General features: G+C 55.9%; 1 protein-coding gene across 3 annotated transcripts in view; it reads left to right on the top strand.

Moving 5' to 3' along the window:
• The first annotated feature begins 5,744 nt into the window (after nucleotides 1–5,744).
• LOC143793640 (long-chain-fatty-acid--CoA ligase ACSBG2-like) overlaps nucleotides 5,745–18,495 on the top strand; it is a 33,794-nt gene continuing 21,043 nt past the window's right edge. The window contains exons 1-5 of one of the 3 annotated variants that reach the window (XM_077280701.1): nucleotides 5,745–5,780; nucleotides 13,311–13,371; nucleotides 13,657–13,733; nucleotides 13,863–14,659; nucleotides 14,739–14,977. In XM_077280701.1, coding sequence (XP_077136816.1) covers nucleotides 13,693–13,733; nucleotides 13,863–14,659; nucleotides 14,739–14,977 — 1,077 coding nt within the window. In that variant the 5' untranslated portion in view covers nucleotides 5,745–5,780; nucleotides 13,311–13,371; nucleotides 13,657–13,692. The remainder of the gene's footprint in view (nucleotides 5,781–13,310; nucleotides 13,372–13,656; nucleotides 13,734–13,862; nucleotides 14,660–14,738; nucleotides 14,978–18,495) is intronic. The other 2 variants (XM_077280699.1, XM_077280700.1) reach the window with 2 other exon arrangements.

Raw genomic sequence — 18,495 nt, forward strand, 5'->3', positions numbered from 1 at the left:
TCCGCACACACCTCACATCTCCTGGACCGCTGGCTGCAGCACCTTGGAGTCTCCGCACACACCTCACATCTCCTGGACCGCTGGCTGCAGCACCCTGGAGTCTCCGCACACACCTCATATGTCCTGGACCACGGGCTGCAGCACCCTGGAGTCTCCACACACACCTCACATCTCCTGGACCGCTGGCTGCAGCACCCTGGAGTCTCCACACACACCTCACATCTCCTGGACCGCTGGCTGCAGCACCCTGGAGTCTCCGCACACACCTCATATGTCCTGGACCACAGGCTGCAGCACCCTGGAGTATCCACACACATATGTCCTGGACCGCCGGCTGCAGCACCCTGGAGTCTCCACACACACCTCATATGTCCTGGACCACGGGCTGCAGCACCCTGGAGTCTCCACACACACCTCATATGTCTTGGATCACAGGCTGCAGCACCCTGGAGTCTCCACACACATATGTCCTGGACCGCCGGCTGTAGCACCCTGGAGTCTCCACACACACCTCATGTCTTGGATCACAGGCTGCAGCACCCTGGAGTCTCCACACACATATGTCCTGGACCGCCGGCTGTAGCACCCTGGAGTCTCCACACACCTCATATGTCCTGGACCACGGGCTGCAGCGCCCTGGAGTCTCCACACACATATGTCCTGGACTGCGGGCTGCAGCACCCTGGAGTCTCCACACACACCTCATAGGTCTTGGATCACAGGCTGCAGCACCCTGGAGTCTCCACACACATATGTCCTGGACCGCCGGCTGTAGCACCCTGGAGTCTCCACACACACCTCATAGGTCTTGGATCACAGGCTGCAGCACCCTGGAGTCTCCACACACACCTCATATGTCTTGGATCACAGGCTGCAGCACCCTGGAGTCTCCACACACATATGTCCTGGACCGCCGGCTGTAGCACCCTGGAGTCTCCACACACACCTCATATGTCCTGGACCGCTGGCTGCAGCACCCTGGAGTCTCCGCACACACCTCACATCTCCTGGACCGCTGGCTGCAGCACCTTGGAGTCTCCGCACACACCTCACATCTCCTGGACCGCTGGCTGCAGCACCCTGGAGTCTCCGCACACACCTCATATGTCCTGGACCACGGGCTGCAGCACCCTGGAGTCTCCACACACACCTCACATCTCCTGGACCGCTGGCTGCAGCACCCTGGAGTCTCCACACACACCTCACATCTCCTGGACCGCTGGCTGCAGCACCTTGGAGTCTCCGCACACACCTCACATCTCCTGGACCGCTGGCTGCAGCACCCTGGAGTCTCCGCACACACCTCATATGTCCTGGACCACGGGCTGCAGCACCCTGGAGTCTCCACACACACCTCACATCTCCTGGACCGCTGGCTGCAGCACCCTGGAGTCTCCACACACACCTCACATCTCCTGGACCGCTGGCTGCAGCACCCTGGAGTCTCCGCACACACCTCATATGTCCTGGACCACAGGCTGCAGCACCCTGGAGTATCCACACACATATGTCCTGGACCGCCGGCTGCAGCACCCTGGAGTCTCCACACACACCTCATATGTCCTGGACCACGGGCTGCAGCACCCTGGAGTCTCCACACACACCTCATATGTCTTGGATCACAGGCTGCAGCACCCTGGAGTCTCCACACACATATGTCCTGGACCGCCGGCTGTAGCACCCTGGAGTCTCCACACACACCTCATGTCTTGGATCACAGGCTGCAGCACCCTGGAGTCTCCACACACATATGTCCTGGACCGCCGGCTGTAGCACCCTGGAGTCTCCACACACCTCATATGTCCTGGACCACGGGCTGCAGCGCCCTGGAGTCTCCACACACATATGTCCTGGACTGCGGGCTGCAGCACCCTGGAGTCTCCACACACACCTCATAGGTCTTGGATCACAGGCTGCAGCACCCTGGAGTCTCCACACACATATGTCCTGGACCGCCGGCTGTAGCACCCTGGAGTCTCCACACACACCTCATAGGTCTTGGATCACAGGCTGCAGCACCCTGGAGTCTCCACACACACCTCATATGTCTTGGATCACAGGCTGCAGCACCCTGGAGTCTCCACACACATATGTCCTGGACCGCCGGCTGTAGCACCCTGGAGTCTCCACACACACCTCATATGTCCTGGACCGCGGGCTGCAGCACCCTGGAGTCTCCACACACACCTCATATGTCCTGAAACGTGGGCTGCAGCACCCTGGAGTCTCCACACACACCTCATATATCTTGGACTACCGGCTGCAGCACCTTGGAGTCTCCACACACACCTCATTTGTCCTGGACCGCCGGCTGTAGCACCCTGGAGTCTCCACACACACCTCATATGTCCTGGACCACGGGCTGCAGCACCCTGGAGTCTCCACACTCATATGTCCTGGACCGCGGGCTGCAGCACCCTGGAGTCTCCACACACACCTCATAGGTCTTGGATCACAGGCTGCAGCACCCTGGAGTCTCCACACACATATGTCCTGGACCGCCGGCTGTAGCACCCTGGAGTCTCCACACACACCTCATAGGTCTTGGATCACAGGCTGCAGCACCCTGGAGTCTCCACACACACCTCATATGTCTTGGATCACAGGCTGCAGCACCCTGGAGTCTCCACACACATATGTCCTGGACCGCCGGCTGTAGCACCCTGGAGTCTCCACACACACCTCATATGTCCTGGACCGCGGGCTGCAGCACCCTGGAGTCTCCACACACACCTCATATGTCCTGAAACGTGGGCTGCAGCACCCTGGAGTCTCCACACACACCTCATATGTCTTGGACTACCGGCTGCAGCACCTTGGAGTCTCCACACACACCTCATATGTCCTGGACCGCCGGCTGTAGCACCCTGGAGTCTCCACACACACCTCATATGTCCTGGACCACGGGCTGCAGCACCCTGGAGTCTCCACACACATATGTCCTGGACCGCGGGCTGCAGCACCCTGGAGTCTCCACACACACCTCATAGGTCTTGGATCACAGGCTGCAGCACCCTGGAGTCTCCACACACATATGTCCTGGACCGCCGGCTGTAGCACCCTGGAGTCTCCACACACACCTCATAGGTCTTGGATCACAGGCTGCAGCACCCTGGAGTCTCCACACACACCTCATATGTCTTGGATCACAGGCTGCAGCACCCTGGAGTCTCCACACACATATGTCCTGGACCGCCGGCTTTAGCACCCTGGAGTCTCCACACACACCTCATATGTCCTGGACCGCGGGCTGCAGCACCCTGGAGTCTCCACACACACCTCATATGTCCTGAAACGTGGGCTGCAGCACCCTGGAGTCTCCACACACACCTCATATGTCTTGGACTACCGGCTGCAGCACCTTGGAGTCTCCACACACACCTCATATGTCCTGGACCGCCGGCTGTAGCACCCTGGAGTCTCCACACACACCTCATATGTCCTGGACCACGGGCTGCAGCACCCTGGAGTCTCCACACACATATGTCCTGGACCGCGGGCTGCAGCACCCTGGAGTCTCCACACACACCTCATAGGTCTTGGATCACAGGCTGCAGCACCCTGGAGTCTCCACACACATATGTCCTGGACCGCCGGCTGTAGCACCCTGGAGTCTCCACACACACCTCATAGGTCTTGGATCACAGGCTGCAGCACCCTGGAGTCTCCACACACACCTAATATGTCTTGGATCACAGGCTGCAGCACCCTGGAGTCTCCACACACATATGTCCTGGACCGCCGGCTGTAGCACCCTGGAGTCTCCACACACACCTCATATGTCCTGGACCGCGGGCTGCAGCACCCTGGAGTCTCCACACACACCTCATATGTCCTGAAACGTGGGCTGCAGCACCCTGGAGTCTCCACACACACCTCATATGTCTTGGACTACCGGCTGCAGCACCTTGGAGTCTCCACACACACCTCATATGTCCTGGACCGCGGGCTGCAACACCCTGGAGTCTCCACACACACCTCATATGTCCTGGACCGCGGGCTGCAGCACCCTGGAGTCTCCACACACACCTCATATGTCCTGAAACGTGGGCTGCAGCACCCTGGAGTCTCCACACACACCTCATATGTCTTGGACTACCGGCTGCAGCACCTTGGAGTCTCCACAGTCACACACCTCATATGTCCTGGACCGCGGGCTGCAACACCCTGGAGTCTCCACACACACCTCATATGTCCTGGACCGCGGGCTGCAGCACCCTGGAGTCTCCGTGCACACACCTCATATGTCCTGGATCTCGGACTGCAGCACCCTGAAGTCTCCGCACACACCTCATAGGTCTTGGATCACAGACTGCAGCACTCTGGAGTCTCCACACACACCTCATATGTCTTGGATCACAGGCTGCAGCACCCTGGAGTCTCCACACACACCTCATAGGTCTTGGATCACAGACTGCAGCACTCTGGAGTCTCCACACACACCTCATATGTCTTGGATCATAGGCTGCAGCACCCTGGAGTCTCCACACACATATGTCCTGGACCGCCGGCTGTAGCACCCTGGAGTCTCCACACACACCTCATATGTCCTGAAACGTGGGCTGCAGCACCCTGGAGTCTCCACACACACCTCATATGTCTTGGACTACCGGCTGCAGCACCTTGGAGTCTCCACACACACCTCATATGTCCTGGACCGCGGGCTGCAGCACCCTGGAGTCTCCGTGCACACACCTCATATGTCCTGGATCTCGGACTGCAGCACCCTGAAGTCTCCGCACACACCTCATAGGTCTTGGATCACAGACTGCAGCACTCTGGAGTCTCCACACACACCTCATATGTCTTGGATCACAGGCTGCAGCACCCTGGAGTCTCCACACACACCTCATAGGTCTTGGATCACAGACTGCAGCACTCTGGAGTCTCCACACACACCTCATATGTCTTGGATCATAGGCTGCAGCACCCTGGAGTCTCCACACACATATGTCCTGGACCGCCGGCTGTAGCACCCTGGAGTCTCCACACACACCTCATATGTCCTGAAACGTGGGCTGCAGCACCCTGGAGTCTCCACACACACCTCATATGTCTTGGACTACCGGCTGCAGCACCTTGGAGTCTCCACACACACCTCATATGTCCTGGACCGCGGGCTGCAGCACCCTGGAGTCTCCACACACACCTCATATGTCCTGAAACGTGGGCTGCAGCACCCTGGAGTCTCCACACACACCTCATATGTCTTGGACTACCGGCTGCAGCACCTTGGAGTCTCCACACACACCTCATATGTCCTGGACCGCGGGCTGCAGCACCCTGGAGTCTCCGTGCACACACCTCATATGTCCTGGATCTCGGACTGCAGCACCCTGAAGTCTCCGCACACACCTCATAGGTCTTGGATCACAGACTGCAGCACTCTGGAGTCTCCACACACACCTCATATGTCCTGGATCACAGACTGCAGCACCCTGGAGTCTCCACACGCACCTCAGATGTCCTGGATCTCGGACTGCAGCACCCTGGAGTCTCCACACGCACCTCAGATGTCCTGGACCGGGGGAGGCAGCACCTACAGATAGGCCACCATGTGACTAATATGAAGCTATAGGAGAACAGTGCTCGGTCATGACGGCATTATTACAATTCCAGACCTATTATATGGCCTCGCACAGGAGCCAAAGAGGAAAGAGGCCGAACATAGAGGGCAGCAATAGTCATATGGTGGGTGAGAGGAGGAGCTAAGCCTATAAAAGTCACCTGGGCGTGGCCTCACAGCAGTTGGGCAGACTGTTATCTTTGGTTCTTTTCAGGTGAGTGGCGCAGATGCAGGAGGTCACACGACGGGTTCTGCCATGACCGCTGTCGATACTGTTGGGGTCCGACTCCGGCGTGTCGGGTTCCTGCTGCTGTCGGGGCTCCGGCATGTCTGGTTCCTGCTACTGTTGGGGGGTCCGGCGTGTCTGGTTCCCGCTGCTGTCCGGGGTCCGGCGTGTCGGGTTCCTGCTGCTGTCGGGGGGTCCGGCGTGTCAGGTTCCTGCTGCTGTCGGGGGGTCCGGCGTGTCGGGTTCCCGCTGCTGTCCGGGGTCCGGCGTGTCGGGTTCCTGCTGCTGTCGGGGGGTCCGGCGTGTCAGGTTCCTGCTGCTGTCGGGGGGTCCGGCACGTCTGGTTCCTGCTACTGTTTGGGGGTCCGGCGTGTCGGGTTCCTGCTACTGTTGGGGGGGTCCGGCGTGTCGGGTTCCTGCTACTGTCGGGGGGTCCGGCGTGTCTGGTTCCTGCTGCTGTCGGGGGGTCCGGCATGTCTGGTTCCTGCTACTGTTGGGGGGTCCGGCGTGTCGGGTTCCTGCTACTGTTGGGGGGGTCCGGCGTGTCGGGTTCCTGCTACTGTTGGGGGTCCGGCGTGTCTGGTTCCTGCTGCTGTCGGGGGTCCGGCGTGTCGGGTTCCTGCTGCTGTCCGGGGTCCGGCGTGTCGGGTTCCTGCTGCTGTCGGGGGGTCCGGCGTGTCAGGTTCCTGCTGCTGTCGGGGGGTCCGGCACGTCTGGTTCCTGCTACTGTTTGGGGGTCCGGCGTGTCGGGTTCCTGCTACTGTTGGGGGGGTCCGGCGTGTCGGGTTCCTGCTACTGTTGGGGGGTCCGGCGTGTCTGGTTCCTGCTGCTGTCGGGGGGTCCGGCATGTCTGGTTCCTGCTACTGTTGGGGGGTCCGGCGTGTCGGGTTCCTGCTACTGTTGGGGGGGTCCGGCGTGTCGGGTTCCTGCTACTGTTGGGGGTCCGGCGTGTCTGGTTCCTGCTGCTGTCGGGGGGTCCGGCGTGTCGGGTTCCTGCTGCTGTCGGGGGGTCCGGCGTGTCGGGTTCCTGCTACTGTTGGGGGGTCCGGCGTGTCGGGTTCCTGCTACTGTTGGGGGGTCCGGCGTGTCGGGTTCCTGCTACTGTTGGGGGGTCCGGCGTGTCGGGTTCCTGCTACTGTTGGGGGGGTCTGGCTTGTCGGGTTCCTGCTGCTGTCGGGGGTCTGCCATGTCTGGTTCCTGCTGCTATCTGGGGTCCGCTGTGTCTGGTTCCCGCTGCTATCTGGTTCCCGCTGCTTTCTGGGGTCCGCCGTGTCTGGTTCCTGCTGCTGTCGGGGGTCCGCTGTGTGTGGTTCCCGCTGCTATCTGGGGTCCGGCGTGTCGGGTTCCCGCTGCTATCTGGGGTCCGGCGTGTCGGGTTCCCGCTGCTATCTGGGGTCCGGCGTGTCGGGTTCCCGCTGCTATCTGGGGTCCGGCGTGTCGGGTTCTCACTGCTATCTGGGGTCCGTTATGTCGGGTTCCCGCTGTTGTCGGGGGGTCCATCGTGTCGGGTTCCCGCTGCTATCTGGGGTCCGCTGTGTCTGGTTCCCGCTGCTATCTGGGGTCCGCCGTGTCGGGTTCCTGCTGCTGTCGGGGGTCCGCCGTGTGTGGTTCCCACTGCTATCTGGGGTCCGGCGTGTCGGGTTCTCGCTGCTATCTGGGGGCCGTTGTCAGGTTCCCGCTACTGTTGGGGTCCGACTCCGTCGTGTCGGGTTCCCGCTGCTATCTGGGGTCCGGCGTGTCGGGTTCCCGCTGCTATCTGGGGTCCGGCGTGTCGGTTCCCGCTGCTATCTGGGGTCCGGCGTGTCGGGTTCCCGCTGCTATCTGGGGTCCGGCGTGTCGGGTTCCCGCTGCTATCTGGGGTCCGGCGTGTCGGGTTCCCGCTGCTATCTGGGGTCCAGCGTGTCGGGTTCCTGCTGTTGTCGGGGGGTCCATCGTGTCGGGTTCCTGCTGCTATCTAGGGTCCGGCGTGTCTGGTTCCCGCTGCTATCTGGGGTCCGCTGTGTCTGGTTCCCGCTGCTATCTGGGGTCCGCCGTGTCGGGTTCCTGCTGCTGTCGGGGGTCCGCCGTGTGTGGTTCCCGCTGCTATCTGGGGTGTCCGGCGTGTCGGGTTCTCGCTGCTATTTGGGGGCTGTTGTCAGGTTCCCGCTACTGTTGGGGTCCGACTCCGTCGTGTCGGGTTCCCGCTGCTATCTGGGGTCCGGCGTGTCGGGTTCCCGCTGCTACCTGGGGTCCGGCGTGTCGGGTTCCCGCTGCTACCTGGGGTCCGGCGTGTCGGGTTCCCGCTGCTATCTGGGGTCCGTTGTTTTTTTTCAGTAAATATATTTATTGAAATTTTAAACAGGAAAAACAGTAAAAAGAATGATTACAATGTCCAGAGCTATACATTACGTCTCTGAGAACGCAGCACAAGTGTAGTTGAACAAGGACTCTGGCACATAAAGGGTACATGGTTCTCATCTTGAGAATTACTTCGGGACATAGACCTTATATACAAAATACAGAACCTGTAAGAAAAGCAATTGTAGAGATAAGAGAAAAGGAAAGAAAGAGAAAAGAAAAGGGGAGGGAGGGGGGAGGGGGGGGGGGTTAAGGGAGACCCAGCAATGTACAGGCCCACGTATTGAGAATTATAAGTATGTACGCAGCCAAGTCAGGAATCTTGTGCTCTCCTTGAAGGATTGCCAGAGGAACCAGGTGCGCCCCTGGTCATATGCAGCATCACCATCACCCGCCACCAGCGACTCCAGACGATGTAATCTATCCATTTCAGCTATCCATTCCTCCGTGGAGGGGACCTCAGTAGACCTCCAATGTCGGGGAATAACTGCCCTGGCAGCTATTAGGCAAAATCTCAGGATCCCCTTTTTAACGGAAGCTATCGAACTGGGTATCAGGGACAGTAGGGCCATTTGGGGGGAGGGCTCGTGGCGGACCCCAGTCATCAAGTGAAAGGCATCGAAGACTGAGTTCCGGAAGGGTTGCAGGGGACCACAGGACCCCCAAACATGGAGCATAGAGCCCGTGGCGGAGCCACATCTCCAGCAGGCGTCCGAGATCTCCGGGTTAATCCTGTGGAGAAAGGTGGGACACCTATACCAGCGTGTCAGTAATTTATAATTCCTCTCCTGCGCCTGACTGGACATCGTCATCTTATGTGCAAGAGTGAAGATTTTCAGACTATCCGCCTCAGAAAAGGTGATCCCCAGGTCCCTCTCCCAAGCCTCCATAAATCCAAGCGTAGTAGGGGGAAGTGAATTCAAGCCCAGGCCATAGAGCACCGAAACCACGTGAGAGGGACCCTCAGTAGGGAGCATCAGGGACTCAAATGGCGTCAGCGCCCCCATCAGCACACTGGAAAGAAAGCTCCGCAATTGCAGAAACTCTAGCCAGGACAGCGGTGTCGTAAGATCAGAACCTCGTAACCCCCGCACGCCGGATAGCCCCGCAAGCTTATCCTTCACCTGACCCAGTCCCACCCCGTCAAGTCGTGACCAACACAGATACGTAGATCTATTCATTGCTGGGGGGAAAAGCCGGGTTGTCAAAAAGGGGACTCAGTCTGCTCAATCGGGAGGTCAGGCGTAATTTCACATAGGATCTATCCCAAAACCTCAAAACAATCTGTGTGAGTGGAGCAAAGAGCAAAACTCGACACAGGTGGGCGTTCGGTATCTGGGGTCCGTTGTGTCGGGTTCCCGCTGCCGTCGGAGGGGGGGGGGGTGTCCGCCGTGTCGGGTTCCCACTGCAATCTGGGGTCCGGCGTTTCTGGTTCCCGCTGCTATCTGCGGTCCGGCGTATTGGGTTCCTGCTGCTGTCGGGGATCTGCCATGTCTGGTTCCCGCTGCTATCTGGGGTCCGGCGTGTCGGGTTCCCGCTGCTATCTGGGGTCCGGTGTGTCGGGTTCCCGCTGCTATCTGGGGTCCGGTGTGTCGGGTTCCCGCTGCTATCTGGGGTCCGGCGTGTCGGGTTCCTGCTGCTGTCGGGGGGGTCCGGCGTGTCTGGTTCCCGCTGCTATCTGGGGTACGGCGTGTCTGGTTCCCGCTGCTATCTGGGGTCCGGCGTGTCAGGTTCCCACTGCTATCTGGGGTCCGGCGTGTCGGGTTCCCGCTGCTATCTGGGGTCCGTTGTGTCGGGTTCCCGCTACTGTTGGGGTCCGACTCCGTCGTGTCGGGTTCCCACTGCTATCTGGGGTCCGGCGTGTCGGGTTCCCGCTGCTATCTGGGGTCCGGCGTGTCGGGTTCTCACTGCTATCTGGGGTCCGTTGTGTCGGGTTCCCGCTGTTGTCGGGGGGTCCGGCGTGTTGGTTCCCGCTGCTATCTGGGGTCCGGCGTGTCGGGTTCCCGCTGCTATCTGGGGTCCGGCGTGTCGGGTTCCTGCTGCTGTCGGGGGGTCCGCCGTGTCTGGTTCCCACTGCAATCTGGGGTCCGGCGTTTCTGGTTCCCGCTGCTATCTGGGGTCCGGCGTATTGGGTTCCTGCTGCTGTCAGGGATCTGCCATGTCTGGTTCCCGCTGCTATCTGGGGTCCGGCGTGTCGGGTTCCCGCTGCTATGTGGGGTCCGGCGTGTCGGGTTCCCGCTGCTATCTGGGGTCCGGTGTGTCGGGTTCCCGCTGCTATCTGGGGTCCGGCGTGTCGGGTTCCTGCTGCTGTTGGGGGGTCCGCTGTGTCTGGTTCCTACTGCTATCTGGGGTCCGGCGTGTCTGGTTCCTGCTGCTATCTGGGGTCCGGCGTGTCAGGTTCCCACTGCTATCTGGGGTCCGGCGTGTCGGGTTCCCACTGCTATCTGGGGTCCGGCGTGTCGGGTTCCCGCTGCTATCTGGGGTCCGGCATGTCGGGTTCCCGCTGTTGTCGGGGGGGGTCCGGCGTGTCGGTTCCCACTGCTATCTGGGGTCTGGCGTGTCTGGTTCCCGCTGCTATCTGGGGTCTGGCGTGTCTGGTTCCCGCTGCTATCTGGGGTCCGGCGTGTCGGGTTCTCACTGCTATCTGGGGTCCGTTGTGTCGGGTTCCCGCTGTTGTCGGGGGTTCCGGCGTGTCGGTTCCCGCTGCTATCTGGGGTCCGGCGTATTGGGTTCCTGCTGCTGTCGGGGATCTGCCATGTCTGGTTCCCGCTGCTATCTGGGGTCCGGCGTGTCGGGTTCCCGCTGCTATGTGGGGTCCGGCGTGTCGGGTTCCCGCTGCTATCTGGGGTCCGGTGTGTCGGGTTCCCGCTGCTATCTGGGGTCCGGCGTGTCGGGTTCCTGCTGCTGTTGGGGGGTCCGGCGTGTCTGGTTCCCGCTGCTATCTGGGGTCCGGCGTGTCGGGTTCCCGCTGCTATCTGGGGTCCAGCGTGTCAGGTTCCCACTGCTATCTGGGGTCCGGCGTGTCGGGTTCCCACTGCTATCTGGGGTCTGGCGTGTCAGGTTCCTGCTGCTGTTGGGGGGTCCGCCGTGTCGGGTTCCTGCTGCTATCTGGGGTCTGCCATGTTTGGTTCCTGCTGCTATCTGGGGTCCGGCGTGTCGGGTTCCCGCTGCTGTCGGGGGGGTCTGCCGTGTCGGGTTCCTGCTACTATCTGGGGTCCGGCGTGTCAGGTTTGTGCTGCTGTCGGGGGGTCTGCCGTGACGGGTTCTCGCTGCTGTCGGGGGTCTGCCGTGTCAGGTTCCTGCTGCTATCTGGGGTCTGGCGTCCATGCCTTCTCCTCTGATTAGCCAGCCTGGCCCGATGTCGCCCCAGGCCAGCTAATCGAGGGGAGGTGGGGTGCGTCAGGTAGAGGCGGCTCTCGGAGGTTCCAGAAGCCACAGATTACTCTCGTGCTCACCGGATGTAAGTCCTGCGAATTGATTGGTGCCATCTCTCGTTATTACTCATTGGTGAGTGTCTGACCACTGGGACTACCAATGATCAGCAGGATGGGGCCCTTTAATTTGCACTGGAATGGCTCAGCAGTGCGTGCTCGACCACCGCTCCACAGGACTGGCTCAGCAGTGCGTGCTCGACCACCGCTCCACAGGACTGGCTCAGCAGTGCGTGCTCGACCACAGCTCCACAGGAATGGCTCAGCAGTGCGTGCTCGACCACAGCTCCACAGGAATGGCTCAGCAGTGCGTGCTTGACCTCCGCTCCACAGGAATGGCTCAGCAGTGCATGCTAGATCACAGCTCCACAGGAATGGCTCAGCAGTGCGTGCTCGACCACCGCTCCACAGGAATGGCTCAGCAGTGTGCGTGCTCGACCACCGCTCCACAGCAATGGCTCAGCAGTGTGCGTGCTCGACCACCGCTCCACAGCAATGGCTCAGCAGTGTGCGTGCTCGACCACCGCTCCACAGCAATGCCTCAGCAGTGTGCGTGCTCGACCACCGCTCCACAGCAATGGCTCAGCAGTGTGCGTGCTCGACCACCGCTCCACAGCAATGGCTCAGCAGTGTGCGTGCTCGACCACCGCTCCACAGCAATGGCTCAGCAGTGTGCGTGCTCGACCACCGCTCCACAGCAATGGCTCAGCAGATGACACCTCACTGTTACGTCTCTTCAAAGTCAGAAGATATCCAGCAGTGGCATCAGCTCAGAACGGGCAGAAACCAGCGGGGTCGACTACACCATCTACTGTGGAAAAGTCTGACAAGAAGTCATCTTTTATAAAAGAATTACAGCCAACCCCCCTAAACTTTCTATAGGGAAATGAGAAAAGTGACTCCTCTGTGCACAAACACAGAAACTTGGATCAGGAAAATCGAAGCGGGTCTCCAGACTAATGATTAAAATGTGAAATATTTGGCTGTAACCAAAGCAGATTGTTCCCAATGGACAGGAGATCGGCACAATACTGAGGATCTGTAAGAGCAGTGAAGTACGGTGAAGGGGTTGGCAAGTTTGGGGCAGCATTTCATAGACTGGGCAGACACTTGCTCATCATATAATGCCATTACGGAGGCATCTGATTGGCTCCAAATTTATTGTGCAGGTGGACAGTGACCCACAACAACCAATGGTGTTAACCTCCAGGATCTCACATCATCCCATCTGTCTGGGATCACATGATGAGACACAAGGATCCTCAGATACCTCATACACAAAAGATCTGGGCTTAGTTCTCTAATATGTTTGGAGCAACCTCCTACAGAGTTCTTCCATCACCTGTGTACAAGTGACTGAGAAGTGATGGCATGGTCACCATATACTGGTGAGTGAGGAGACAGGTGATCACTGGATACTGATGATGGAGGCGGCAGGCGGCCACTGGATACTGATAACTGAGGAGACGGGCGGCCACTGGATACTGATGTCGGAGGCAGCGGGCGGCCACTGGATACTGATTGAATTTAAATTTCTTTCCTTCACTTTGCATTAATTGATAAATAATTGATACCTCTTAAGAGCTTCTGCAGCATTGTTTTCCACATCTGCCTAAAGCTTTTGCACAGCTTTGTTTAGTTAATTAGTATATTGTACTGTATGCACCCCCCCATCTGTAAACCTACTAAGTGGAGCGGTGTCGGTGATCTACGTCCTTACTGTTGGTTTAACGTGTCATAATTCACCTAGGGCAGTGATTAATCCATGGGTGTCTGCTGCCTCCATCTATGTCAAGAAAGCTCAAACTATGGTAAGTGCCGATGGTTCCCCACATCAGATACAACTGGGCAGGAGCTTTGAGTTTACACTCCCTATATCTATATCATGGACTGAAAATAAAAATTCAGGAAGATAAATCCGTCCTTATTCTTCTGAGTAAAGTTATGTTATCACTATTGTATATCGAAGTAGTGGAAATTCCTTTGGCCACATTCTAGGTTTACATACACGACACTGCTCCGAACACTCAATCTTTATGCTCTTGTGTTTGAACTTGATGATTCTGGACTTGAGTTGTCTTTTGCATTCTCTATAGACACGTCTCGGTTCTTTTTTGTGAATAGGGGAGAAAATGGCAACCATGGACGTGATGGAAGAAGACTCAACAGAGAGGTGATTGAATAACATGCTGTTGTGATGGAAGATGGTTGCATGACCTTGGGTGTTACTGTTGGGTTTGGTGATGTTTGTCTGGTGTTGCTCTCGTGTGTGGGATATTCTGATAATGATTTTTTTCTTCAGTTTTGTGGATCTATCGGAGTATGATGAAACCATACAAGATGAGCAGCAGCATCGTGAATGTCGAGAACTGTCTCATGTGAATTATGGCCAAAAACCTGATGCATCTCAGGGTGTCACATATGACCATGAGACACCAGTGGAAAAAGACCTGTTGTACAGAGAAGAAAAACAATCTGATGAAACTATGGAACTAGTCAAGATCACAGAACACCAGGAGACTCCAGAAGGCAACAAGGAAGAGGGACCTGAAAACTCTTTGGCAGTTGACTCCTCTAATAAATTCCTGCATACACCAAGTGACACCTTTGGTCCAGGAAGAGATGCTGCTCAAGACGTCCCAGCTGGACATGACACAGAGGTAGCTAATGAAGGCAATCCAAAAACCCAAACACATCCACAAGAAACCATAAGTGAGGGGTCCCAAGATGAAGATAAAGGAAGTCATAATAAAAAAATTGCCCCAGATAAACCAGGATTTCACAGCACGCAAGGAGACAAAGGGGCAACTAGGGTGACAGACTCTAAAGAGAAAAATGGTCAAAAAGCTATAAGCAGGGAACAAAGGAGACCTGTCAATACAGAAGAAACAATAGAAGATTCTCAGAAGTCTAGGGAAGCCAAGAAGGAAGAGCAACATGATCATGAAATGATTGGTGAAGAAGCTCAGGAAAGCAAAGATGGGACTCCGGAGGAGCAGAAGACAACACATGAGGACCAGAAACAATCAGAGGAAATCGGAGAGGACATGTCTACATGTGAGGAGCAGTCCCTGGTGATACCAAGGTTGGACAGTGCAGGTATGTGTGATGGAAAGAAGCTTGATTGAAACCTAATTAACTTTTGCCAGAACTGTACCCCATACTTGTCCTTTACTAGGCCGTGCATTGTCTGAGTCTATGTGGACCTCACGAGTTGATGGAGTTGTAACTTTGAGAATGGAGAAGTCTGGACCATCTGCTCTTTGCTCTCTCACAGCATCGCAGTTCTTCTCAGAAGCGGTAATGAGGCACGGACAGAAAGTGGCCTTGTGTGTGAAGGAAGCCGATAAGTGGAAGGGGATCACCTATTCTGAATATGGGCAGCAGAGCAGGGCGGTGGCCAAAGGTTTTCTGAAGGTGAGACCCAAACAGATGTGTTCTTCAATAGACTGACACCGAAATCTGCCATATTAAGAGATTTAGAGGGGCCTGTAAAGGAAATTGTACATGACAGCACTGAGCAGAAAGTGTCCTTGAGTCCATGTATGTACTCCAACTCCTGCAGACCGTAATCTGAAGCTCTTGGTAATTCAGTGAGTGCAGTGATTCTGAGCAATGTTGAGGGCCTTACACAAAAGCAGACTACGAATTCCTCAGATTTATAAGAGACTTCCTTTCAAACATGGGGACTTTACTGAACCTTATAAGGGTTATGTACAAATGACAGCGGGCACAGAGTCTTATGCATGCTTCCTTCACAGTAAGAAGCCTTCTTATTCCCTCTGTAGGCTTCTCAGGGCGCTGCAGCTTATCTGTTTCGTCCTACATCACCACAACCCAGCTTCTAGGCCACATGGATGCCCTGGATCTACACCCAGGACCCTAACTAGTCCCACGCTCTGTCCTGTTTAGGTCCTTTAACTTCGCCACTAGCAAGCTCTTGGGTATCCTGTAACTCTGCTTCTTGTCCACTAATGCCTTCCGGAAAGTTTCTCTCATCAGTAGCTCTTTTCATGATCTCGCTCTTCCTCGCTCCTGTCTCCTCTAGATGTAGATCACCCTTGGTAGCACTGCACACTTGTTACTGTCCAAAATCCAGCTCTACTTGCACGCACGCACAGTCAGGAAGCAGTGTCCATTCCCTGGGACTAGCTCCTCCTCTGTGGACTAGTCCCAAACATTAACTGTATCTGTCCTTGCAGATTGTTGCCAGGAAGATCTCCCTTACAAAACACCATACATCTTATAACATCATGCATTACGTCACTATATAGTACACAGGAAGACATTACATTTTACATGGCACATTATATGATGTTCACAATACACAACATTGATGCAATTGGTGTCTTCAGGGAAAGGGATGCAACAGAGCAGTTCACACCCCTTACAACATCACCCCAATATGTAGAGAAAATGGAGGTTTAGTAGCAGCTCCCTGCCTCCTCCACCAGTGGTTTCCTGTCCCTATGGGTACCTAACATGGCTCCGGTGATGGAGTATTAGCAAAAATGTGTTATACTCGGCTGGCAGCAGAGGACGGGTTCTACCTCACTCCTCATTAGGATTTTCCCATCTTCTTCAGACTAGTCATTGATCCAGCGCCGTACAGTAATGCTGAAATGGGTCCTGATCTTCTGGCTTCAGTCCTCACATGAGTTCCCAGTCAGTTTCTCCTCCTACTTGCGGTCTCCCTCCTCCTCCTCCTCCTCATAGGTGATGTTACAGCCTGGCATCCAGACTGTGCCATGAGCATTAGTCACATGTGTTGTTGTGAAGTGACTGCTTCCAGTTTGTGGTCCAGGACCTGGATTGTGGTGGGATTCACTTCTGGCTGTGGTGACATCATTGACAGCACCGAGAAGGATGGAGTATCCAGCATTTGGGCACTATTGTGACTCTGACCAGGCTCTAATATTTTTCTTCTGACTGGTTCACCTTGAGTTCTAGATTGGACAGAAGACTCACTATTTCTAATTAGATGATCGCTCTCTAGGTCCCATTGGCCGCCTATGAAGCTTCCCTTATGGAGGATCCTCTACAGGTAGATTGTTTTTTGTATATTATTATTATTATTATTATTATTTATTTATATAGCACCATTAATTCCATGGTGCTGTACATGAGAAGGGGTTACATACAGGGTTATAGATATCATTTACAGTAAACAGGTTTACAGTGACACACTGGTACAGAGGGGAGATGACCCTGTCCTTGCGGACTTACATTCTATGGGATAGTGGGGAAGAGACAGAAGGTAGGGGTGAGGCGGCTGCTCTGGCGGTGGTGAGGCGGCGGCTCGGTTATTTTAGGCTTTCCTGAAGAGATGGGTTTTCAGGTTCCGTCTGAAGGATCCGAGGGTGGTGGATAATCGGACGTGTTGAGGCATGGAATTCCAGAGGATGGGGGATATTCTGGAGAAATCTTGGAGGCGATTGTGTGAGGAACGAATAAGTGTGGAGGAGAGTAGGAGGTCTTGGGATGAACGAAGATTACGTGAGGGAAGATAGTGGGAGATTAGTTCAGAGATATAGGGAGGGGACAGGTTGTGGATGGCTTTGTAGATCAGTGTTAGTAGTTTGAACTGGATTCGATGGGGAATTGGGAGCCAGTGGAGGGATTTGCAGAGGGGAGAAGCAGGGGAGTAGCGAGGAGAGAGGTGGATTAGGCAGGCAGCAGAGTTGAGGACAGACTGGAGTGGTGCAAGAGAGTTAGCGGGGAGGCCACAGAGGAGGGTGTTGCAGTAATCGAGGCGGGAGATGATGAGAGCATGCACAAGAGTTTTGGTAGATTGTGGACTGAGGAAGGAACGGATTCTGGCAATATTTTTGAGTTGGAGGCGTCAGGAGGTGGCAAGAGCTTGGACGTGAGGTTTGAAGGACAGGGCAGAGTCAAGAGTTACCCCGAGGCAGCGGATTTCAGGAGCAGGAGAGAGCGTGATGCCGTTCACCATAATAGATAGATTGGGTAGGGGGGATACGTGAGGTGGGGGAAAGATGATGAATTCGGTTTTGTCTACATTGAGTTTTAGGAAGCGAGAGGTGAAGGAGGATATGGCTGACAGACACTTCGGGATTCTGGACAGCAGGGAGGTGACATCTGGGCCAGAGAGGTAGATCTGAGTGTCGTCTGCATACAGGTGGTACTGGAAGCCATGGTACTTTATGAGTTGTCCTAGGCCAAGGGTATAGATGGAAAAAAGTAGGGGTCCTAGGACAGAGCCTTGAGGGACTCGGACAGAGCCTTGAGGGACTCCGACAGAGAGAGGGCGGGATGAGGAGGTAGTGAGGGAGTGGGAAACGCTAAATGTGCGGTTGGATAGGTATGAGGCAATCCAGGACAGGGCGAGGTCTTTGATGCCAAGGGAAGAAAAAATCTGTAGCAGTAGGCAGTGATCGACTGTGTCAAAAGCAGAGGACAGGTCAAGAAGAAGGAGGAGGATGGAGAACTGTCTGTTAGCTTTGGCTGTGACTAGGTCATTAGTAATTTTTGTCAGGGCAGTTTCGGTGGAGTGGTGGGGGCGGAAGCCAGATTGGAGGTTGTCATGGAGAGAGTTAGATGAGAGGTGGGAGGAAAGTTGACCATGGACATGCTGCTCAAGGAGTTTTGAAGCAAACGGGAGCAGTGATATGGGGCGATAGCTGGGCATAGCAGTTGGGTCAAGGTTAGTTTTTTTGAGGATGGGTGTGATGGTGGCATGTTTGAAGTCAGAGGGGAAGGTGTTGTGAACTCTATTTTTAGGCTCCCTCTAGTGGTCACAAGCGGTACTGTGTAGTGTTGTCTTTCTGCAGGTTGGCTGCATCAGCTGGTTCGTTATCCTTGGTTGGTTTCCTATTTAACTCACCTGGATACTCAGTTCCTTGCCTGCTATCAATGTATTCAGTTCTCTTCAGATTCCTTGTGATTACCTTGCTCCCAGCCTCTCCAAGACAAGC

Source organism: Ranitomeya variabilis, chromosome 1 (assembly GCF_051348905.1).
Source record: "Ranitomeya variabilis isolate aRanVar5 chromosome 1, aRanVar5.hap1, whole genome shotgun sequence".
NCBI classification, from domain to species: Eukaryota; Metazoa; Chordata; class Amphibia; order Anura; family Dendrobatidae; genus Ranitomeya; species Ranitomeya variabilis.